Source organism: Rhincodon typus, chromosome 5, assembly GCF_021869965.1.
Source record: "Rhincodon typus isolate 14 chromosome 5, sRhiTyp1.1, whole genome shotgun sequence".
NCBI lineage: Eukaryota > Metazoa > Chordata > Chondrichthyes > Orectolobiformes > Rhincodontidae > Rhincodon > Rhincodon typus.
This window is the reverse complement of record NC_063336.1, coordinates 89,840,322-89,866,556: the sequence shown is the minus strand read 5'-3', so window position 1 is coordinate 89,866,556 and position 26,235 is coordinate 89,840,322. Positions and strand designations below refer to the sequence as shown.

Below are 26,235 nucleotides of genomic sequence, written 5' to 3'. Positions count from 1 at the left end.
TCAACTTTCCTGCTCCTCTGATGCTGCCTGGCCTGCTGTGCTCCTCCAGCTCCACACTGTTATCTTTAAAAGCTTAACTGTTAGCATAAAGTTCAAACTCAAAGAGATAACAATCAATTTGTACAAGGCAAAGATTAGTTCCCATTTAATACACTGCATGCAGCTTGATCATATTTTAATGTGAACACAAAAGCCACTGAGAATGCACAACATAAACTCAACAGGATAATACTGGGATACATTATAAATGCCTATAAGTAAGACTCAAGGTACTTAAACTTTTTCTATCAGAGCAGAGAAGACCCAGAAGAGATTTAAAAGATTTTAAACTTATACATGTTCTGACTGATTAGGAAGATTATTTTGTTTGTAGAGATGAAGGGTGGCATAGAGGTTAGCACTGCTGCCTCACAGCCTCAGGGGACCTGGCTTCAATTCCAGCCTTGTGCAAACTCCACACAGACTGTTGCCCATTCTCCCTGTCTGCATGGGTTTCCTCCGGGTGCTCTGGTTTCCTCCCACAGCCCCAAAGATGCGCAGGTTAGGTGAACTGGCCATGATAAATGTGTGGTTACAGGGATAAGGGTGGGATGCTCACTGGCCTCTATCTGTACCATACAGATTTCATACAACTTGAGGCAATTAATTGAAAATTGCTAGTGTGCAACTGTGATTTGCTCAGAATCATGGCAGCTACAACAAAACTGTAATTGTGGCTGAAACTATTGAATTTCTTTAAAAATGCATTTCCTTTGCCTGTTTTTATTGCTTAACTTAATTTGCTCTGAAGTGGTGGCAATAAGCCATCTTTTTGAACTACTGCAGAATCTTTTTAAGAACTACCGATTTGAATAAGCTTTATGAAATGAGTCTCATGGGATCAACACTAAGGCCTGCAGATATTCTTAGCTATAAAAAGGAACTTCGTGAATCAACTGGGTTTTTGATGACAATTCAATAACTTCACGGTCTCTATTTCAATTAAGTTGGATGAGCTTTTCATTTTCGGGTTTCAGAAGGCTAAAATCATATTCTCAAACTGCATGACGGCAGCTGAAAACAACGTATTGAATGAAGATTTCATGTGGAACAAATACCTTCAAAACAGATCTGACACAACAGGTTATACAGGTTACTATAGTTCACCGGGAATAGAACTTTAAAGACAATGATGTTTATCACTGTCCAAGTCTGAATTGAAGTTTAATACATCTATAATTTGAATGTGCTTTGTCATGCTTGAATATTGAGAAATACACAATATACATGTTGTTTGGAAACACCCAACAGTCCAGAGCTTCCACAAAGATAATTGCCTCATAAAGCAGATCCCTTGTCCCCCTCCGCACTCAGATAAATGTTGTCTATGTCTGTTGATGTATTGGTTGGGCTTTTTAAAAGAAAACTTTATGTAAGAGGTTATTTGTAACGGGCCAAGTCTTGAAGCTCATCAGCTTACTGTATTATTGTTAAGAAGCACATCTTCATTCATCAAGACTGCTTTCCCCAATCTTTTCAAACATTGCTGGCCTCTGTCCCTACTTCTTGCTCAAAGAACAAAAAAACAGAACAGCACCGTCGGCCCACAAAAGACCACGCTGACGCATGATGCCTTTCTAAAATGAAAACCTTTTGCCTCTACGTGGTCTGTATCCCTCAGTTCCCTGGCTATTCATCTTTCTGTCAAGATGACGCTTAAAAGTTTGACTATATCCGCCTCCATCATCTCCTCTGACAGCCCATTCCAAACACTTACCACTCTCTGAATGAAATGCTTGACTCTCATATCTCTTTTAAATTCACCTCCCCCCCCCCCCCCACCACTTTTACTTTAAACCCATGTCCCCTAGTAATTGACATTTCTACCTTGGGAAAAAAAAAGACTCCAACTATCAGTTCTGTCTGTGCCTCTCAATTTCGTAAACTTCTATCAAGTTTCCCCCTATCTTGCAATGTCCAAGTGAAAACAAACCAAGTTTGTCCAATCTCTCCCGAATCTAAATACCCTCTGAACCAGTCAACATCCTGGTAAACAGTTTCTGTACCCTGTACAAAGCCTCCCTATTTTTCTGGTAGTTTGGCAGCCAGGGCTGTATACACTATTCCACATGTGGTCTAACTAAAGTTTTATACAGCTGCAGCATGTCTTGCCAATTTTTATACTCTATGCCCCCACCGATGAAGGCAAGCATGCTATATGCCTTTTTGACCACCTTATCCACTTGTGCTGGCACTTTCAAGGAACTGTGAATCTGTATGCCTAGATCCTTCTAGATATTGATGCTATGAAGGCTCTACCATTTACTGTATACTTCCCTCCTCCATTTAGATCTTCCATATGCATCACCGCCCATTTGCCTGGGTTAAACACCATCTGCCACTTCTCTGCCCAAGTATCCAGCTTCTCTATATCCTGCTGTATCCTTTGGTAATCCTCCTCACTATCCACAGTTCTCCCAAACTTAGGGTCATCCACAAATTTACTAATCAGGGCACCTACATTCTCCAAATCATTAACGTATAATACTAACAAAGGGGTCCCAGCACTGATCCCTGTGGATCATCCTAGTCACAGGCCTCCAAGTGGACAAACACCTTTCCAATGCTACTCTGTCTTCTATGACTAAGCCAGTCTGTATCCATTTTACCAACTCATGTGGATCCCACATGACTTCACCTTCTGTAACAGCCTGCTTGTCAAAGGCCTTGCTCAAGTTCATATTGATAATGTTTGGCAGCCTACTCTCAATCATCTTTGTCACATCCTCAAAAATACTCAATAAAGTTTAAGACACACGATCTTCCCCGCACATGCTGACTATTGCTAATAAGTCAATAGTTTTACAAATTTGACTAATTCCTATCCATGATAAATTTCTTCATTTCCTTACCACTGACGTAAGGCTTATCGGCCTAAAATTTCATGGATTATCCATGTTGCACGTCTTAAACAAAGGAACAACATTGGCTATTCTCCAGTCCTCTGTGACCTCTTCTGTGACTAAATAAGACAGAAAGATTTCGGACAAGGCCCCAGCAATTTCCTCACCTACTTCTGTCCGATAGATACGATCAGGTCCTGGGGACTAGTGTATCTTTATGCTTTCCGAAACACCGAGAAACACCTTTTTTATACCAACATGCCCTAGAATATCAATATACCCCACCTCAGACTCACTATCCACCATGTCCTTCTCCTTTGTGAATATCGATGCAAAGTACCTCACCCACTTCCTCCAACTCCATGCACAAATTCCTTCCTTTGCCCTTGAGTGAATTTACCTTTTCCCCCCTGAGCTACCCTCTTGCTCCTAATATATGTGTAAAACGTCTTGAGTTTTCCTTAATGCTATTTGCCAAAGACATTTCTTGGCCCCATTTCGCCTTTAAAAGATTCCTACATGCCAAATGTGGATTTATCCTCAAACAGCTGTCCAAATCTACATACCCCAGATCCTATCTAACATTGTTGTACTTAGCCTTCTCCGAGGGCAATGCCCCCAGGAAGGAACAGGACAGCTCCCTCAACTCTGCAAGAGTGCAATAGTTTGCCTGCTCCATGGGGATGCAGGAGCTCGCCTTGTGACAAGAGACTGTGGGTGAACAGATATTGGACAATGGGCAACCAATTAAGCATTTCAAATGGGGTTTAAAAATTGCCAGCATTAACGTGTGTAGCATTAAAGCCATTAATGCCACGTGCTTCTGCATTGGCTTGCCTAGCCAAGGTCACAGTGGACCTCCTGTTTCTGCAGGATTGCTGAATACTGCACCTCAGCGGCTACAAAAAATGTTTGAACTTGTGGGGCCCATGGGCCTCCGATTTGCTTCTATTGCGACCTCACCATCTCAGAGCTTAAGGAGATGGTGGGACTACACCTCCTTATAGCAGACGTTATATGCACAAACAATTCCTTAAGACTAATTAATTCGTACACCCCAATGGTAAAGAATGAGTGACTAGCCATCCTCCAACATCTCCCACTTCTGCTGGCAATGTCTTGGGCTTGTCATTCTGACTGGAAACTTCAACTGCATTTTGAATACAGATGGAAGATCTGGGACGGGGTGCAGACAGCAAACCTGACGCCACATCCAGATTCCTGATGGAAACGGTTAAAGTTGCCATGCTGCATGACATTTTGAGCACCCCTCCAGATGGAGCACAATGTAGATATGCCTGGTGGCGGGCAGACACGTCTATCTCCTCAAGGATAGACTCCTTATTTGCGTCCCAAATGTTTGCAGTCAGATCCACCAATATCAGGCTGCTGTTCGTCTGAGCATTGCCTCCTGCTGGCCAACTGTCCCCTACAGTAGGATCAGCGGGCCAGCAAGGGAAAACGGAAGCTGTACGTGAAACTGTTGACCCCAGAACACATTGAGGCGCTCCAGAGGGATTACACAGGTTGGAGAACCACGAAGCCCCTCTGAGTCTCCAGTGGACTGGTGTGAAATAAAATAGTCAAGGGGAATATCAAGAGGCTCTTTATCCTCATGTGTGTTCAGAAGGCAAGAGACAGATGGGTAAAATTGCCCAAACTCCGGAAAACCATCAAGAACCTGCTCCTGCTGCCAATGATGAGGGTCCATGTCACAGTGGATCTCCAGGAGATGAAGAGTCAGCAAGCCTCTCTCTTTGCCTTGGAAGCTTCCAAGGCAATCTTCCAGTCCTGGGTCCACATCGTGCAGCAGGATGAGACTTGCTTGCTTTTCTTTTTCCAGAAGGTGCACAAGGAGAGCTCCATGCTCAGCAGCCTGAAGGAAGATGATGGCTCAGTAATTTCATCTCAGTCTGACATCCTGAGGACCAGCAAATCCTTTTATGTCACAAAGCCTACAGAAAATACAGCCTCCCAGTCACTCCAGTCCTCTACACGGAGATCTTAGATGACAGCATGTGGGAAGGGCTGGACCAGCCATTATTTCTGGTTGAGCTGACCAAGCTCCCCAAGCCCTCAGAATAGACTAAAACTTCAGGAAGCAATGGCTTACCGGCAGAGTTGTATTCAGCTCTGTGGGATTTGTGGGGCCAGGATCTGCTGGAGGTGTACGATAGTATACTTCTGTCAGATAGCATGTGCAAATCCATGAGGAAAGGTATCATCACAAGCTGAAGGGGGAGAGGGGGATGAAATTAGAAATTGGCGACTAGTTTCACTGTTCAATATGGATAATAAAATCCTGTCTAAGGTTTTGATATTTTTCCATAAACTGACCAGATGTCTCTTCCTCTCTCTTGCTGGCTATTGGGAGACTTCTTTTTGCATTCATTAATGGAATGAATGCATCGCTGGCTAGGTAAAATGTATTGCTCATCACTAATTGCCTAGAGGGCAGTTCAGAGTCAACCACATTGCTGTGGGTCTGGAGCCACATGTAGGCCAGACCAGGAAGGAATGGCAGTTTCCTTCCCTAAAGCACAGTAGTGAACCAGCTGGGTATTTCCGACAATCGACAATGGATTCACGGTCATCATTAGATTCTTAATTCCAGATTTTTATTGAATTCAAATTCCACCATCTGCTGTGGCAGGATTCAAACCGAGAACATTATCTGGGTCTCTGGATTAACAGTCCAGCGATAATACCACTAGGCCATCGCCTTCCCACAATAGTGTCGTACAATCCCATCAAAGTGATTGACCTCCAAGATGTCCTCCATCAGTGCAGATGTGATACTCTCCCTTATCAACAATGCAATTCCCCCACATCTTTTACATCCCTCTCTATCTCGCCTGAAACATTTAAATCCTGGAAAGTTAAGCTGCCAGTCTTATCCCTCTCTTAACCAAGTCTTTGTAATAGCTACATCATAGTTACATGTACTGATCCAAAGTTCATCAGCCCTACCTGTTGTACTCCTCACATTGAAACAAATACACCTCTGACCATAATCCTGCCACGTTCAGTAATCTCTCCAATCTGTTCTTCTTCTTAGCCTTACTGGCCTCCGTGTCTAAATGCCTCCTCAGTTATTCCATATGCTGACCTGTTGCTCTGGTTCCCACCCCTCTGCCACACCAGTTTAATCCCTCCCGAGCGACACCAGCAAACCTCCCTTCTAAGATATTGGTGTCCTTCCAGTTTAAATGCAACCCATCCTTCTTGTACAGGTCCCACCTGCCCCAGAAGACATCCCAATGATCCAAAAACCTGAAGCCCTCCCTCCTATACCAGATCTTTCGCCACATATTTAACTGTATTATCTTCCTATTCCTAACCTCACTGGCACATAGCACCGGAAGTAATCCCGAGATTAAAACTCTAGCAGTCCTGCTTTTCAACTTCCTACCCAACTCCCTTTTCAGCACCTCAGCTCTCTTTCTGCCTAGGTCATTGGTACCAATATTGACTACAGCCTCTGGCTGCTCAGCCTCCCACTTCAGAATATCATCTGCCTGCACAGAGACATCCTTAGCCTCGGCACTAAGGAAGCAACACACCATCCTGGAATCTTGCTTGTGGCTTAAGAAACACCTGTGCCCCCTGACTATACAGTCCTGTTTCACGAGCTCTCACCTACACTTCAACCTTCCCTGCTATACAACAGAATCAGTGATGGCGCCGCTGATCAAGCTACTGCTGCTTTCCCTGATTCCACCCCCGCTATCAGTATCCAAAACAGTGTACTCCTGCAATGCCTGCCCATGTTTACTCAACTTCCTCATGGCCACCCAACTCTTCCGTCTGTGTAGCCCTTACTGTTGGTGTGATCAGCTTGCTAAAAGTGTTATCCATGACAATCTCAGCCTCATCAATGCCCCATAGTGAGTCCATCCGCAGCTCCGGGTGCTCCATGCAGCAAATCAGGAGCTGCAACTGAGTATAATTCCTGCCTGCATGATCACCACAGAGACTGGAAGTGTCCCTGATTTCCCACATATTGCAGCAGGAGCATTTCACAGGGCTGAGTTCTCCTTCCATTTCGAATCTTATCAACCATATCAACTACAGATAATAATCCAGGAACTGATTGCACAACCTTGCACACTAGTTACCAAAGTCAGTGATGCTAAAATTCTAATCCCAGGCTTTTAGCACACAAAAGCAGGTTTATAAGGGATTCCCTGGCTGAAATCCAAAATACTATTACATATACACGTGATATTTGCATTCTTGTGTAACCTTGCACTACAGAAAATCTCATTATAGAGAAATCACTATACCCGTTATCCAAAAGCATCCACTATTCATCAATCACATCATCGCCAATTTGCACTAACGAAACATGCATTATAGCAGAATCAGAACACTGCTGAACATCTTTACCCACTTCCAGCCATTGGTTTTTATCATGTCTCCTTATATTGAAGGCAACAAGGACAACAACTCATTTGTATAGCACAATTACCATACCAAAGCAAAACTTGACATTGAGCCATGTAAGAATGGATTGGAAATATGGTAAAAGCCTGGCTAAGTAATGTGTTCTTAAAGTAGAAATACAAGATGGGGGTTTAGGGAACAGTTCCAAAGGTTTAGGCTCATGTAGCTGAAGGCATAACCATCAACAGTGACATAATTAAAATGAGGATGATCAAGAAGTTGGTTTCATTCTTCTGTACTGACTTCAAAACTTTTGATCTTAACTAAGTGCCTAAATGCCACATGACACTGGTGGGACCTTTTATCACGCATAAATGCAAAAGGAGAGCACAGGACATGACTGTGACTGGAGCATAATATAATATGCTACTATTTCAAATTTAAAAGACTAACAAAGTTTAATTTAAACATTCACTACTGCACATTATCTTGGCTCTTCTAATAATGACCTGCTACTTCTTACTGTCATCTCTCTGTAATAGGTGGCCCCATCTAAAGCTACCATACCCCTATCCTCTAGCCTTCCCACTTTAAATCCCTCAATCCTGCTTCCTTCCTTCCTGCCTTTCTGCTGCAAGATCTAAACTCAGTCTGACCTCCAGTTGTCTTTCAAAACATATACCTTTTTATTTGGTGTTTCAAGCCAAATGTCTTCCTCATTTTGATCCCTTCTGTCTGTATTCCTCCTCTTTTTGCTTTCCTTACGGAAGTCTCCAACAATCTCATTTTCTCTTGTACTGACCAATTTAGAATCCTTTCCTTTCCCTGAAATAGATGAATTCTTATTTGTATGGGTTCTTTTTGCTTTCCGTTTTGGTTCGTCATAGTTCAAGTATGATTCAAAAGTCATAGTTGGTTTTTCAAACTCTTCTTTTTCAAATTCAGAAATATCTTCCACTTTGCAGACTTTATTGCTCTCCTTAATCATGTGCGACATACCCTGTGATTTGTCCTTCGAAGAACATTTCTGCACCTTGCTGGCTAATTTACTGTGTTTAGTTTTGTCCACAGATTTGCTTAGTTGCTCTTTACTATTTTCAGGAGTGTCCTTTGCAGAACAAGGATTTTCCTGACTCACACTGGTAGATGTAGAAGAACTTTCTATTGATGACTCCTTCTCGTATTGGTCTTCATTATGCTTTTTTTTCTGCTGGACGTCAGTAGATTTCTTATCTTTTCTAGAGAACTTACTTTCATCCTTAGGTAAAGATTTTGATTTTACAGGTTTCTGGAACTTTTTAAGTGGTTGTTGGTGATGGAGAAAATTGTTTTTTGATGCATCTTGACAGCACTCTTTACTATCCATCCTTAACGGTTGGCATTCATTGCTCTTTAACTGATAGGGATTGATCTTAGGATACTGGTTAGATGCAGACCTCTCCTTCTTTTTTGGATTTCCTTCCTGACTCAAGAGTTTTGCAGACTCATTCACATCAGTCTCATGCAAAGTCCCCTCTTGTCTGGAGGGTCCAGATGACTTGTTTGTATTTTTGTTTGTATCCTTCCTCCTAAAGCTGCTATGGTCATTATTCCTCTTCCTTTCATTTTGTTCACTACAATTCCTAAAATAAAAGGGACATTCCAGTTAAATTCAGGAATAATTGAAGAGAGGAAAGAACCTCAAAAAAATTTGTGTTCACAATACATTAACTTAATCATTGTTGGCACATGGTAAAAGGCTTCGAGCATGTACACTGTACTCAAAACTATCATACAAGTAAAATTAAATCTTTGGAGTGCCACAATTTGCAGACTCTATTTCCCTGAAGTTACTCGTTAGCCTCTACCATTTCTGAGGCTACATATGAAAATTGTAAGCAACTTGAATAAACTATTTACTTACCAAGCATCTCCTGACATTCAATATAGGACTAGACGGTCAGCTGTTCCGTTATATACATACTCAGTAACAATAAGGTTGATCCCGGAATTGAATGGTACCATAGGATACAATGCTTTCGTCACAAATTTTTTTAAGTTCAACTCAAATCTGTCAATTGTGCAAATACCAAATTACATAAAATTTTGATTGGTTCACACCATTTTCTGGTGAAAATAAATCTGTCTAACATTTAGTGGTGTGTTAGCATTACTTACAAGGCCACAGAGAAAAATGGTACAGGAAACAGGACATGAAATCAGTCGTGGTGGAGGTGTATCGGAGATTAGTAAAAAAAGGACCTGATCATACTACGCTGACTTTGGCAGTGCTTTATGCTCATAACACGTGCCAAACGTAAATTTTCTTCTATGTTGCTGTCATCTTTTCCACCTAAACTCATGGCTGGGTTGCAACTCCCCAGAAATTGCTACCTTCTAGGATTGCACAGCTGAACATTCTTTGGGCATGAGGCAATCGGTTTGATTTTGGAAACTATCACATTCTCAGTCAGTACCCTGATGAAGTAAACTTAATACAGAGATCTCTAAATAACCATTAGAAAGCAGGAACCTCATGCAACATTTCCACTCCCTTAACCAAGAATGTTGAGGCCAATTATCCATGTCCGTCTAATATTCTTTTAAGTTAACTTCAGATCATGGCAGTTTTCCACCAGTCAGCCAATTCATTATGATCCATATTTCCACTTGCTGTGTATATTTCATTGTCACATGATGTAACTGCTACATGGAAAACACTCCTTGAATGCATTTTTATTACAGAACTCTGGGGAGGATGAAATAGATACAAGTCTCATGGGGGGTGGGAGAAAATAATTTACCCATTTCTAGTACTCTCCAAGTCGAAGTAACAAGTATATTCAACAATGCCTAAGACCATGCCAAGAACAGTTTCTACTGCACAGCATGATGTTTTACCATTCTTCAAGGTCCAGACTGAACTAAACCACTAATTCAGTCCCATGTTTTGTGCCATTTTAATGCCATTCAAACTGGGAACTTAGAATATTAATAAAGAGGTATATGAACTAAACAGTATTTAATACGTACAAAATACCATATGGTGCAACATTTGACATTTAGATTCATCCCAATCCTGTGCTAGACTCAGACATACTCATTTTGGGGACAACAAAATATCAACTGTTGGACATTCATCATACAGGCTTTGGTGTTCAGTTGTTACATTTGAAAATGACCTTAAAATTTTGCAATATTTCATTAAAATTATCTGATTTGCATTGGGGTGGAAAGGAACAATGAAAATAGTGAAAAATCTGCCTACTTATCAACTATATCTTCATTATATCAATTTACATTAGGTGATTTAAAAATTGTTCCAGTACATCACATCCTTTTGTATTTGAAAAAAAGGCGTACAAGAACCAAGTCTCAGGAAACAAGTAAATGGGAAATTGATTGGAAATCAAGATTAAAAACACTGTTGAGATTCCTGATGCTTCACCAATAAAAGTCTCCTAATGAAAACCCAGAGGCTTTACCCAGCCTCAATTCAAACACCTCACCTTAACATGTGGGTAAACATGCATGTCCAGGATTGGCACATGACACCTGGACAGAGTTTCAATGGGACCAGACTTATCCACGTGCCAGAAAGTGGAGAGAGCTGCCTATGGACTGCCTTGTTTGTGCCAGAGCCATTGTCCTCTTAGGTCATATTACTGTAGCTTAGTCAAAGGTTGGAGATATTTTAGAAAGAGCCAAGGTCAATTCTCAGAAGATATCAGTTATGCTGGAGCCTCTGACAGTTCTAGAGATATCCACAAACCTCCATCTCCAAACCCCCTTCCTACCTTCTCCTGTGATCAATGCATTGAGTCAAAATCTTGGCATAATTTGGCTCTGCCCACATTCCTAACTTGCCATCAGCAGAACTCAAGCTTCAACCTCTGAGTAGAAGAATATCAGAGTTACAGACAAACTTGTTTGTAGTCATTATACATACACCTGAAGGTGGTTAACTCATGCAGCAGAAGCTGCCAATATGGCAACACGATACTACCTGCAAACAGAATTGATGCATTTCAATTTCAAACCCCAGCTATAACTTGAAAGCAAACACATACCTGGATGTTTCCTGAGGAATCAGTTTTTTCCACTGGCATACCAACTCTTTGGCAAGGTCACCAACTGCATCATTTTTCCTGAATCCATTCACTGTTTTTCCTATTCCTGTTTCCTACAAAAGAAAAGCCACTCTAACACACTGAAAACTTCAAGAAGAATGGGAAAAATCATTCAGTGGGGACATTGAGAACTTCACAAATTTAAACTTTTGCCCACTTCCTAGAAACAGATTCTCAGTTTGGAATTCTCCCATTCTGACATTCCAGTCATATCATGCTTCACCTTACTGATTAATACAATGTTATGGAGATCACACATCACAGACAGATCCTAGAAAGCTTTTGAGCTTTTCACTTTAATGAGCAAAAAATATAAGTTGCCTATGAAAGAAAGTTCCAGGTTGTTTTGAAAGAAATGTGAAATGTATCCACATAATACCGAGTAACATCTCTCAGGTTGCATGTCATCTCCGTGGCAAGGATATCCCTGACAGGTAGATGGAAATGGCTGGCTGTGTGGGCAGAAGTGGTCCAAACTAGTTTGAGTACAAGAGGTTGTCATTTTGGTTCATCTTGCCAGTATTGGAGCAATTCATTGCAAATACCACTCACTCTTTCTGCTGTCTTTCCTTTGCCTAAAATGGATATGCAGTTTTAAAGAGATAAAAAGGTGTACATGGCACAACCATTCCCAGTTGCAAAACATTTCCCTTTTGTTTTGTAGAGAAATTTCTCTGAAACTCGCTTCACTGAGTGATTTTAGATTAGCACTATAACCCTTTGCAATGTCTTTGTGGAGTAGGCAAAGGATGGTGAAAAATTTGCAAGGTAAGCCAATTTTGAAGATCAGATGTACCATAAACCTTCACAGTTGATAGAGGCAGAGGCTTTTGTGCAGTCAAACAAAAACACATACAGTAGTTGGTGCTGTTCCTTGTACAGTTCTTTAATTTATTGAATTCCTTGTTGTGGTGCCTTTCAATGGACAAATATCAACCTGCAACTCTGGAAAGAGCTACTCAGCCACTGGGGGGAGATTACCAAGGAAGAGCCTAGCAAAGATTTTTCTTGTGGCTGACAGCAGGGAGAATCTCTGTCAATAAGCAAATCAGACTATTCTCCCTTCTTGAATATAACCACAATCATATTGTCCCTGGTCCCTTAGCATGTACTCCTCTTCTCTTCCCAAAGGGGGTTACAATGTTGTGCAGCCTTGCCAGGATGCATTTATGCTGTGTCTCCAACAGAAATCCTCTCATTGAAGGCCAGGATCAAATAAGGTTGTGTTATTGCACCAACTATCTTCCTCCATTTTCCTCTCTGCAATATTGCGCCTCACCTCCAGCAAATTGGTAACCTACAGAACAGGCTGGAAACTATTTAAACTATACTGCCTGCAAACCATAAAACAAAAAAAAACACTCCAGCCTCAGTCATGTGCTTTAGGATGCATATGGTACATATGATGTAAGATGTGTGATTTATAAAAAATAAATATTAAGACATATAGAGTTTCAATTTTGAACTAGTGACATGTAGATTTTAGTCTGTGTGTATAAGAGTGTTTGATGATTAACTAGTCAGTAGTTTTTTATAATCATTCATGGGATGAGGATGTTGCCAGCCAGGCCAGCATTTATTACCCATTCCTGAGGGCAGTTGAACATCAACCATATTGTTGTGGGTCTGGAGTCACATGTGGGCCAAGCCAGGTAAGGATGGCAGTTTCTTTCCAGTGAACCAAATGGGGTTTTTTCCTGACAATTGTGGTCATCATTAGACTCTAATTCCATATTTTTTACTGAACACAAGTTCCACCATTTGCCATGGTGGAATTTGAAATCAGGTCCCAGAACATTACCTGGATTAACAGACCAGTGATATTATCACTGGGTTTCTCGCCACTCCTTTAAAAAATAAACAGCACGAGAAATCATCCTTGAAGGATTTGTTTGCATTGGGAGTTTTTACATGAAAAGTAACCATTAAAGGCATTAGACCACTTTCAGTTAGAAGCGAAATTTTGTTTTGTTTACAGAAAACAGACATACAGGTAGCTTGGAAATATTTTTGCTTTCTGTTTGCAGAAATCCTGGTGGAAATTAGATGTTTCAATAATTTCTCCTGAAGAAAGGAGATCACTCATAATGATTAAGAAATATGTTACCTCAGGTGAGAGGAGTTAAATTTAGAAATTCCAGATGAGAAGTGTTTGGTTAGAACCCTGAAGAGGTTATTTGAAGCAGAGAAAGAATAGGTATTCACACAACTGAGCTTGAGGTTCAGGAATTGAAACAATAGTCATGTCCATCTATAGAGGTGATCAAGGTGTTTGAGTCCTGTAAGGGGGCACTGTTGAGATAAATGGGATTGTACTTTGCTATGCCCTCTGAAATTTTTCAAATTGTATTATATGTAAATAGTTATATCTATTGTTTTATCTTAATTTCTTCTGCATAATAATCTTCTGCTTTATTGTTAAGCATTGCATGCTTATGCTTCAGTGAAACCACCTAGTTACATTTTTTTAAAAAAATCTGTCATGCAAGATTTCAGACTGGGCTCTGAATGGTCCAGTAATAACATCAGCTGGAATTATAACACTCAACCAGAGATTGAGCTCTAAGTCAATGCTGACTCCTCCTCTGAAGTGTTTGAGAAAGAGTGCTTCTCACTAAATACACAAAACTAAAGGTGCCCTTCCAAACAGCTCCTCCAGCACAATACTTATACCTGTAGATTAACTTTAACAGGAAAATGTAGACAGTTTTTCCCCTATCTGGGACTTTATTGAACTATCCTTTTTTTTTTTTAAAAAGACACACATAAATAAAATTCATGATTGCCTCCAATGTGCCAGTTCAGCCAGCTGGGGAGAAGAGTATCTTCATATTAAATTCAGCTGCCCTTAAGAAGTGGCTGTATTTAAATGATCCCAAGCTAGTTTTAATTCAGCACTTATTAATCACAGGCAATCAAATACTGAAACAATTATTTAAACTTTATTGCACATAGCAACCAAAATAATACCTCTCAAATAAGCAAGTTAAGCCTCACAATCCAATAGCTTCTACTCGACTAATGGTGAAATTTAGCCACTATTCCAAACAACAACGTCTGTCACTGGGTATTCAATCCTTCTACCAGTGTTATTCTCCAGAGTTCTACTGCTGAAGAATCCCAAAGTTGAATTCTTAGAGGATTTTCTGTTTTGTTAAGCTTGTAACGTATCATTATTAATGACACTTCTGAAGTTACCAAGTCTGCACCTTGCTTTCTTATCAGAAGTGAAAGCCAGTCACTCTTAGCTTTGTTCTTCCTTGTCCCATTCAATGCTTTTTTATGTCTGTTTGAAATACAGCATGTCCTGCCATTAACTCCTTAAATTTTTCTGCAGGTCAATCATTCGTACTTGGCGAATAAGGCAGCCTATTACCAAGCAGTTGTTAAAACAGCTGGTTTATGTAGCTTTGACTCCATTTTCTCCCCAGAGATGACTACTTGGTATATTGCTTTGCATTCCTTGTATCTTTATCTCACAAAATTGTTTATTCCAGAAAGAGCTATTGCTGAATCATTTAACCCATGAACAGTTATTAAACTTCTGAAGTTTACATTGGCAAAAGTTTATAGTGAGCTGCCGTCTTTAACTACTGCAGTCGAGAGGAGAACCAGAACCTCAAACATGAGGCGACAGTCATGGTTTACAGGGCAGCAGTGATCCCACTTTTCGATACACTTTGGAGACTTGGACAATTTACAGCAAGCATCTCAAAGTACAATAAGTATCACCAGCACTGGCTTTGTAAGATCGTCCAGAATCTTTACAAACCAGAAAAGTTGTGTAACAACTGCCTCCTCTCCCAAAACAACCCAATTAGCCTTGAAATGCTAATCTCTCAAAATCCAGTTCTGCTGGCAAGGTGTGTTGCTTGTAAACTCAATATCAGATTTGGAATCATAGCACAGAAACAGACACTTTGGTCCAACCCAACCACACCTATCAGTCTCATTTGCCAGCATTTGGCCCATATCCCTCTAAACCCTTCCTATTCATATACCTATCCAGATGCCTTTTAAAATGTTGTAATTGTATCCACCTCTCCCATTTCCTGTGGCAGCTCATTCCAGAAACACACCACCCTCTGTGTGAAAAAGTAACTTCTCAGGTCCTTTTTAAATCTTTGCCCTCTCACCTTAAACCTATGTCCTCCAGTTTTGGACACGCCAACCCTGGAAAAAGACCTTGGCTATTCACTTTATCCATGCCCTCATGATTTTATAAATCTCTAGAAGTTCACCGGTCTCCAATGCTCCAGCAAAAATAGCCCTAGCCTATTCAGCCTCTCCCTATAACTCAAACCTTCCAATCCCATGAAGCAACACTCTGACTCAGAACTCAGTCATGACAAGGGAATCACAAAAAGGCGCTGAAATGCATCAACAGTGTTCTCAAAGAATCTTGGTGGTGCACATACCTGCCAAATCATGGCTGTCCCTTGCTTGTGACGGACCAAAATGAGAAGCTTTATTCAGGAAGGTGCCCAACACATTGAAATACTTCTTCAGGAGCATGCAGAAGCAATGTTGAGACACTGGAGAGATGCACAAACCTCCAAACATCTCATCTGCATCTGGCAGAGTGCATAGATCATACACTGTGATGATCTCGTACCTCAGGACCAATCAAATTATTCTTGATCCTGAGGAACTATCTAAGAGTGGAAGTAACTGTTTCACCAGGGAAAACAATTTTTCCTTTCCTACCACTAAATCCCTTCATCATTGAAAAATAATCTCTAATAAATCTCCTTTAAACCTTAAGCTCCAATGGTAATTCATTCTCTTTGAATTCTCTTAACTGCAGCACTCTGCCCCTGGCATCATTCTTGTGAGTTTATATGCTCTATTGCTTTCATCTCCTTTCAGTAGTAGGTATTCAGACTATACATTATTTAAAAATGTGGCGGTACTAATATAGTACTTTGTTACCCTTGTACTCTAGAACTGTAATATCTACAATTATATCCTCTTTGCACACAGGTTCCAAACTTCTTTCTTCATGAGCACTCTCCAACACCTTTGCATTGATTGTATGATCTCATTCCTTGTTTTTTTTCCCCGCCAAACTATGCTATCTCAGATCTACCCATATTAAATTATCCAATGCCATCTGTCTTTCTGCTGCCTTTCTATGTTGTACTCAAGATTTTATTGTCCTTCTCCATATTTGCTTTGTCAGTGTAGTCTAATAACATTCCCCAGAGACAAATTCAAATAATCTGTACATGCAAAGGACTAATTACCCAAAGAACCTTTCACAAAATTTCTTTGTGAGAAGTAGGTTTTCATTAAATAAATTCTTCAATCTCTGGACTAAATCAGTTCTTGGTGACTGAATTTGTTCCTTCCATCAAGACTGGTTTTTGTGTTGATCAAAAATTCTTTCAATGATGAGAAATAGATTGATTCTTTCTGTTTGAAATTTTTTGACATTTTCCATATCCCTGTCAGTCAGCTCAACTAAAACTGGCAGGTTTCAGGGTGAGCAGACGTGTTACTGGAAACAAGTTAAAAAAAAGAGATCATGCAAGCAGAGCGGAGTAGGATACCTCTCCAAGCTCAAAGCTTCATGGTATTGACGGATACAATCATCTACATACAGAATAGTGGAGTGGTTACCTGCTTTATCAGTCTGGACCAGGAGAAAGTCTTTTACAGAATATCACACATCGACATGATGGATGCAGTCTCTAAAACGGCTTTGATGAGGCAATTGGATCTGACTGCTTTATAGAAACATCACTAGTGCAGTTTCAACCAATGGGTGAGCATCAAAAAGCTTCCTGATCAAATCTGGAGTCAGGCAGGGCTGCGCTCTCTCTCCTGCCATGCTTGTATGTTGCACAAAGCCCCTTGCTGAGTCCATCAGGAAGCATGAAGGTTTGAGACGGGTGACTATCCCAGGCAGCCAAGTCCAGCAGGCCAAGGCCTCCCTATACACAGATGATGTCTCCGTGTTCTGTTTGGAACTGCTGTTGGAGCACAGACTCATGAGCATCTGCCAGCAGTCTGAACTGACCTTCGGAGTCAAGACAAGGGTGAGGCTATGTTCTTTGGGAACTGGGCTGACCAATCCTCAATCCCCTTCACCATTGCGTCAGATTACCTGAAGTTTCTGGAGATATGGGGCACGTGTTAAAACCTATGAGGAGGATATTGCCAAGCTAAGACAGAAACTGGGCACGTGGAATCATTTCCCTCCCTCTAAATGGGTCAGAGATGCTCTTGGTGTTGCTGTAAATGGCCCATTCTCCACAGGGGCCATCCTGTCCACTTCATCTGGAGATCGAGAATGGATCATGTCTGTTGCAGAGGGCAGCTCTGGCTACGCTGTTGTGGAACACTCAAAGTAGTTGGACCATACCATATTACATGTCCCAGTGGAAAGATTATTCCTTCAGGAAATGGCCAGCATGTAACATCCTCGAGGTCCTGCGGGGCAAGGAGAAGCTCGATCCTGTTGGGTGGTTCCCTGGGCAGACTGTCAAAGTCATTTAGCAGAAAGCCTCATTGCTGGACCTTTCCAAAAAGTGCCAAGACTCAGTTTGCTTGGTATTGAGAATGGGACTACCCATCAGATCCTTCACGCATGTCCAGACTCTGTGTCACCACACACTACCCTCAAGATGGTCATGGTAGTGGTGAAGAGAACCTTGCACATCTCCTTCTGGAACGGGCCTTTGCCAAACTGGTCTGGAGGGAGATGTAGTGGTTTGTGTTGTTGAGGTTCGTGGGGCACAGGACTCTGTGCTCTTCCCTAGGACACACACCAAGAACAAACAAACATCAACTGCACTTGAACGACCATCAGCTTGGAGAATGACATTCTTTGTCTGCCTGAAATGTGTGCAAAGATTTGTCCTTGAACAAGTTTTACAGACTGGCACATTCCAAGGTCCAGAACAACATACTGGAGGGACACACGAAAACTTGGGGCGACCACTGCCAAGGTGAAGCAGGGAAAGGTCACTTCAAAGGCCTTTTGGCCATGTTAAACCAAGGGTCCGTTAACTTATAGAATACTTCAGTTTGTATTGGAATATAAATAGTTTCTTGCCATACTTAGTTCCAATTTTGCATTTCTGTACTCTTATAATGTCCGATGTGAACTATTTTGAGATTCAAATATACATAATTTATTCAAGTAGATTTCTGCAAACATAAGTGTCACTAATCAAGGGGTTAGGGATTGGGAAGGGGCAATACCTGATTGTCAGCAGGACATCTCCCTGCCTATGTTTACCCTGATAGCACGAGGCATAAGTGGATCTGGAGGCACATTACTGTGTTACTTTCCTACAGGGCTTTTTCTGGACTTGGCAACTTCTGCCATTCGTTTTTTTCCAACTCAGTCATGATTGCTGCAAGGCAACAAGAAATTCCTACCGTAAATACTGGTTGGACAAAGAGGCATGTTCAAAAACCATTGAGTTTTGGGTTTTAAACTGTCAAAACACATTTGCGGGTGCTGGTCTTTCGTATTCTAAACTCACTCTGCTTGAAGGTATATTGTGTACTCAACATCTAGTGCCATATTGATGGCTTACAGTGCAGATTCTAATCTTTTAAATTTCAAAAGGATGTTGGATAAGGAAATAAATTGCAAAGCTTCAAAGATTAGGCCGAGGAGTCCAAATCGTTAATTTGTTCTTGCAAAGAACTGTCACAAACATGAAGAGCAGAATGGCCTCCTTCCTGCTGTATTAATTCTATGATAACATTGAGTTAAATCACAGCTCCAATTTTAAAAATATCTCACCCAGTGTGCAGCAGGAAATCTCGTGGTGCCATATCCTATCTCCCTGTAGTCTACATCCTCCTCAAAACACTGAGCTTTTCTTGTAGTGTGGTATAACGGGCAGAAATCCTTTCACTTCCTCATTTCAAGTAGTGTGAGCCTGGATGGTTAAATGTTGATGGGCAAGCCCATCACCTTCATATAAAAAAATTCCAGCAAGAGTCAGAAGATGTCGATCAGGAATGAAAACACAGCTTGATTTGGTCAGTCATTCATTTGTTTTCTGATACTTCGTTTCATCCAATACAATGGAAGACAAATCTTAATTTGCACCTTTTATCACCCCAGTGGCTATGATGTGCTTTGGGAGAATAAAGTGCCGTTGTAATATGAGAAATGTGATAGCCACTCTGCACACAAAGTCCTATAAATGACAAGATTTCTTTTCTTGATAGTCATTGAGATAACTTATTGCTAGTTGACAGAATTGATCGGATCATGTCCATAGAAATAAGTTGTGTGGCATTTAAAATTTGTTGAATAAAAGGTAAGTTGCAACTGTTTTGAAATACCAATACATGTGAAAAGAATTACCATGCCTTCTTTTTTAAAAACTATTTGGCAATGATTGACAAAACAACAGGACTAAGTCCGAGCTGCAAATTCAAGATTTCCCAGGGTTCAATGGCAGTTATTTGGTTAATTTGAAGTTATTGTTCTGATTTTAATGAAATTTCTCAAAAGTTATATTTCTAGTAAATTTGGTTTAGAACATAGTAATTTCTTTTGACCTGTGAGTATTTTGCATCTGTATTCACTGTAGCTTAGGATAATGTAGCATGAGAAATCAGAGGAATACAATATACATGAACAAATTAGCATTGAGAGAAAGGAGGTATTAGCAGTTTTTCCCAGGTTTGAACGTGGATAAATCCCAAACCCAGATGAGATGTATCGCAGACTGCTGTGGGAGGCAAGGGAGGATATTGCATGTGTTCTGACATGAATTTTCAAATAATCTCTGGCTATTGGAGAGATGCCAGAGAACTGCAGGAGAGCTAATATGGTATGAATAATCAAGAAATGTGATAGGGAATAAACCAGCCAACTACAGGCCAGTGAATCTAACAGTGACTGGGAAACTCTTGAAAACATTCTGAGGAGAACATTTAATCTCCACTTGGAGAGACAAAGATTAATCAAGGATAGTCAACTTGTCTTTGTCAGGGGAGATCATGTTTAACAAATTTGATTTAAATTTTTGGAGGTGACAACTGGTTGTGTAGAAGAGGGCGATGTAGTTGATTAGTTTACATAAACTGCTAGAAAGCTATTGATAAGATCTCTCATGGCAAACTGGTTAAGCAGCTAAGCTGCTAAGACCTCATGGAAAATTTGGCAAATTTGATTTAAAATTGGCTCAGTTACACATTCAGAGGGTGATGATTAAAAAGGGTGTTTTTGTGACTGGAAGCCTGTGTAGAGTAGCATAACACGGTTTGGTGCTGTGTCTTTAGCTGTTGTGTACATTAATGATCAGGATGTTTGCAGATGACACAAAAACACTGGTGTGGCAGATAGTGAGGATGCAAGTTTTAGACTACAAGACGATGTAGATGGACTAGTTAGAAGGGCTGAACTGTGGCAAATGAAACTTAATCCTGAAAAATTGTGAGTTGATGCATTTTGGGAGGACTAACAAGGCAAGGGTGTACACACTGAATATAGGAGCCTAGGAAGTACAGAAGATCAGAGGTGCGGATGTCCACAGGTTCTTGATGGCAGCAGGACAGGTAGATAAAGTGGTAAAGACATATGGGATACTCGCTTTATTTGTCTGAATACCAGAGCAAGGAGGTGGTGAAGCAAAGATATATGACTTTAGTTATGTGACTAGCTAGAGAACTGTGCGCAGTTCTGGTCCCCACACCATAGGAAGGATGTGATTGCATTGGAGAGAGTGCAGAAGAGATTCATCAGGATGATGCCCAGGCTTGAGTGATTCAGTTGTGAAGACAGAATAGATAGGCTTTGGTTTGTTTTCCTTAGAGCAGAGTGGGCTGGGTGGGGGTGGGAGGGATCCTAAATTTGAAAACAACATCAGCAATTTACATAACTACAGCATCTTTAACATCAATATCTCAAGGCGCTTCACTGAAGCACAGCAAGTCAAAGTACGAAACCAAGGCACAAAAGAAGATAGGTTAGATAATGAAATTAAATGTAATTTCTAAAAGAAGTGTACAAAATTATGAGGGGTACAGATAGAGAGATATTTTCCCCTTCTTGGCAGGGTCAATAACCAGGGAGGGAGATAGCTTTAAAGGTAAGGAGCAGGAGATTTAGAGGGAATTTGAGGAAATTCTTTTCACCACAGTGCACATGCTATCTGGAGCTCACTGCCTAAAAAGGCCATAGATGCAGGAACACTCAAGACATTTAAGAACTATTGAAATAAACTTCTGAAATGCCATAACATAAATGACTACTAGCTAAGGATTGGAAAATGGGATTAGAATAAATGGATGTTTGATGACCTGTGTGGATATAATGAGCCGAAGGGCTTCTTTCCGTGCTGTATAAACTCAATGTCTCTATATATCATCCGGTAGGTTAGTGCCACGGTGAACAATTGGGGGAGAGGGGGAGGGGGAGGGATTTTTGACATGGAATGATAAGCAATCTAAATGTCACAGTCGATTAGGTTGAGGAGCTCAGTTGGCTGGATTGCTGGTTTATAAGACAGAGTGACACCAACAGCATGGATTCAAGTTCTGTATCAGCTGAGGTCACTACGAAGGCCTTGTCTTCACAAACTCTCCCATCACTTTTGGTGTGGTGGGTCTCAGGTTGAACTGCCCATCAGTCATCTCTTGCCAATAAGAGAGCAGCCTATTGTGAACTTTCACTTTTTCGAAATTGATCAGGAATTAATGAATAATGAAATTTGTTTTAAAACAATGTTGGTTGGTGCACAACAAACTATTTCCATGGGAAAGAGACATATTACTGGAATGTTGACTCTAGCTATTGTGCCCAACAGAGCCAACGATATCGAACAAGAGAACACTTGGGATTAGCACTGTCTGCATCTAGCAGGGCAGCCAATAACAGGTCACAAGTGAAAGAAGGAGCCAGATGCCAAATTGTGTTGTAAAAAGAAATATGAAAACAAAATCATCCAGTTATGTAACTATTGCTTCATCAACGTAACCAACAATCCCAAATCACTTCTCAAAAGCACAGAAACCAAAGTATGAAACCAAGGCACAAAAGAAGATAGGTTAGATGACAATTAGGTATAATTTGCAAGGAATTTTAAGAACTTTTTAAAGAGATGAACAATCAATGCTTGCATAGCCAGCAATACCTACATCCTACAAATGCATACATTTTAGAAGGAGGAAGAAAGGAGGCACAGGGAAGGAATTCAGAGTTGTGTTTAAGCCATCGAAGGTACAGCTATTAACGATGGAACAATTTAGTTATGGGGTACATGAGGTCAGATACCAAGCAGACTTGTGGGGTTGATGAAAATGACAGAGATAGTGAGGTCTAAGGCCATTGAGGGAGTTGAAAATAAAGATGAGAACTTTAAAAATCAAGATGTTGCTTGACTGGGAATCAATTCAGGACAAGCAGCACAGGGCTGAGTGTGGACCAGAATTTGTTGTGATTTGAGAAATAGGCAAAGTTTTAGATGCCCTCAAATCTACATAAGGTAAAATATAGGAGACCATTCAGGAGTATGTAAAAAAAAAAGTCAAGCCTAGAGAAAACAAAGTCATGAATAAGGGCTTCGGCAACCATTTTGAGTTGAAATTGGGCTCAAATACGTGAAGGAGAGTAGCTGAGAGATAGAAGCTCTGGGTTCCTGGCTGGATTTTCATCATGTACAATCTCCCAGATTGCCATTATGTTTTACATGGAATTTGTTCATTATAAAAGGTTAAATATAGCTTTTATTTTTAAGAAGTGTTGACAATAAAAGTTAAATGCACTTGTCATATGCAAGCTTTTTGTGCAATTTGTTTTTACTTCAAAAGTACAGCCAACACTTAGAAGAAGGAAACAGCTATCTTTCAGTTGTGCTGTTGAAAAGATTCACTTTCAATTTGCTGCTTTGTTTTTAATTAACTAATTTGATCAAGATAATATCAGACAATATATTAAAATTATATTTTAATGGCTTCCAGTTCAAAAATTGAAAAAGCTCAACAGTCCAGACCAAAGCATCCCATTGATTAGCACCCCAAACATCACCTCAGAATATTCTCTCCTTCTATCATCAGTGCGGCAGTTTGTACCATTTATAAATTCTCCAAGTTTTGTTCAACAAACCTGTGACCTCTAACACCGAGAAGGCCCATGGGAACACCACCTACTTTGAGTTTCTCTCAATCGTGATTTGGAATTATTAGTTCTTTCTTCACTGCTGGGTGACACTCCTGGAACTCCCTTCCTACAATGATCGTGGGAGTATTTTACTATATGGGCTGCTACTGTTCAAGAAAACATCACTACCTTTAAATTGACAGTTAAAGATGAGAAATAAATACCAGTCTTGCCAGGGCGCCTGCAAACTAGGAACAAATAATGAATTCTAATCCACACGCTTTTTTAAAAGATCTAAGTGAGGTTAGATTAAAATTGACTTGAAGGGTATTTAGTTAACCAGTTAAGTTACTGTCCTAACCAGAATTGTTATTCAGATGGAAATGGCAGCAACAATTTCTGTCCTGGTTGATTCACCTCTCAGATATGACATTTCTCTGGACTCTGGTAGTATCTGGCTAAATATCTGTGCTCAATGCCTCAAACTCAATGGCTCATGAAGGAAAATAAACCATTGCTTTGATCAGCATCTAACAACAGATTTTGAAGAATTTGAAGTATAAAAGAATTTTAAATAACCACTGTTATACACAAACCATATACTTTAAGTATTGAAAATATAAATAAGAAATGCTGAATATACCTCAGTTCAAGTAGCATCTGTTGAAAGAAATGGATAAATGACTCTTCATCAGAATTGAAATAAAGATGAGTTAAGACAGCAATTGGGTGAGCGGGCAGATAGAACAATTGGGAATCTCTGTGATAGGGCAGAGGACAGCAGGGATTAATAAACAAACAATTCCGTGATGCAAAAGCAAAGTGGAACAATGGGTATAGTCAAGAAAGAATGGTGCGAATGGCTGTATGGTAGCCATCTGAATACAACACAAAGGGATACAGAATGAATCAAAAGAAGCTTGCAATCTAAATTGTTGAACTCAGTATGTAGACTGGAAGGCAGAGAGACCAGTGTGCAGACACAAAAGACTTCAACTTAGACTCCCTAGTGCGGAAACAGGCCCTTTGGCCCAACAAGTCCACACCAACTCTCACAGCACGCCACCCGGACCCATCCCCGTACAACCCACCTAATCTACACATCCCTGAACACTATGGGCAATTTAGTATGGCCAATCCACCTAGCCTGGGCAGAATGTGCAAACTCCACACAGACAGTCACCCAAGAGTGGGATCGAACCCAGGCCCCTGGTGCTGTGAGGCAGCAGTGCTAACCACTGAACCACCGTGCCACCCCTAAGGTAAGCTACTGTTCCTGGAGATTGTGCCGAGCTTTATTGGAACATTGTAGCAGGCCACGGACTAAAAAGTCAGAGTGGGAGCAAGATGGAGAATTAAAACATCCAGCAACAAGAAGCCCAGGGTCATGTTTGTGGACTGCATGGGTATGTTCTGCAAAGTGGTTGTCATGGCTACTTACAGTCTGCATGATATCAAGGAGACTACATTGTGAACGGCAATATAGTGAACTAATTTGAAAGAATACAAGAATACCCTTGTTTCACTTGAGAGGACTATTTGGGTTATCGGATGGTGAACAGACAGGTGCTGCATCTTTATGTTTGCATGGAAAGGTGCAGTAGGGCATTTCGGAGGAACGGTCAATTGACCCGAAATGTTAACTCTGACTTCTCTCCACAGATGCTGCCAATTCTGCTGAGCTTTTCCAGCAATTTCTATTTGTGTAGAAGACACATTTGTTGAAATCACACTGAAGCTGGTGAGTATGGCAGAATATGATTGCTGAATATGAAGGCTAGTTGAATAGACAAGGGAAACATTAGATTTCTGGGAGGGAGGGAAAGGGTGCAAACATAAGTGCATGAAATGGACTGATCACCATTGAAGGCCCTGTCAAGTACAGTGTTGGAATCCTAGTTTGATAAAAAGGATTGAAATGAAAGATCATTGACCTGTCTGCATTTATTATTACTGCCTTGTCTAGAAGTGTTCCTTTAAAATTTTTAAACAGATACCAAAGAATGGGGAAAGCACTTGGTCAAATTCTTAATAGTATTTTGCAGGTATTTTCTGCTTTATTTTTGGTTGTCTGATTTCAACCCCAGTTAAGAGGACAAGTCAGAAGTATACTATCAGGCTACTAGCAATACTTACATTGGAAATACAAGTGGCTCAAGAGCAGCATGAGACAATATTTATTTCCTTGTGGAAAAAACTTGTGATAGTGAGATTATAAACTTAAACAGGGTCCATCTCAGTGTCTTTGGTCCAACGCTCTTTTGATTCTGATTCTGTGTTTTTTTTTTAAACTGTTGTGTGAAGAAACGTAGATGGGAATAGAACGATATTCAAATCAGATAATGCATTAAGATTCTAGGACCTTCTTGTCTATCGAGACCTGCTACTTGATGAATCATATGGGAAGCATTCAGAATTCCTGAGCCATTGCAACAACAGCTTAATTAATGGACCTCAGCGCATCCCTCTCCCACTGCAAAAAAATCTGGACTGACCTATCCCCTTCCTAACTCCCCACCTACATTCACCTTTACTGGCTCCAACCCCACCTCTTTGACCTGTCTGTCTCCTCTCCACCTATCTTCTCCTTTATCCATCATCTATCCGCCTCCCCCTCTCTCCCTATTTATTTCAGAATCTCGTTCCCCTCCCCTATTTCTGAAGAAGGGTCTCGACCCGAAACGTCAGCTTTCCTGCTCCTCTGATGCTGCTTGGCCTGCTGTGTTCATCCAACTCTACACCGTGTTATCTCAGCTTAATGAATGTCTGGAATTCTCTAACC

The 26,235-nt window shown here is 40.7% G+C and overlaps 1 protein-coding gene across 3 annotated transcripts in view; it reads right to left on the bottom strand.

Annotated features, from left to right (window-relative positions):
- Window positions 1-26,235, bottom strand: part of eloal (elongin A, like) — a 78,249-nt gene that overhangs the window by 30,442 nt on the left and 21,572 nt on the right. For all 3 annotated transcript variants that reach the window (XM_048596510.1, XM_020528088.2, XM_048596511.1), the window contains exons 3-4: window positions 11,318-11,430; window positions 7,951-8,890 (exon numbers count right to left, since the gene is read on the bottom strand). In XM_048596510.1, coding sequence (XP_048452467.1) covers window positions 7,951-8,890; window positions 11,318-11,430 — 1,053 coding nt within the window. The remainder of the gene's footprint in view (window positions 1-7,950; window positions 8,891-11,317; window positions 11,431-26,235) is intronic.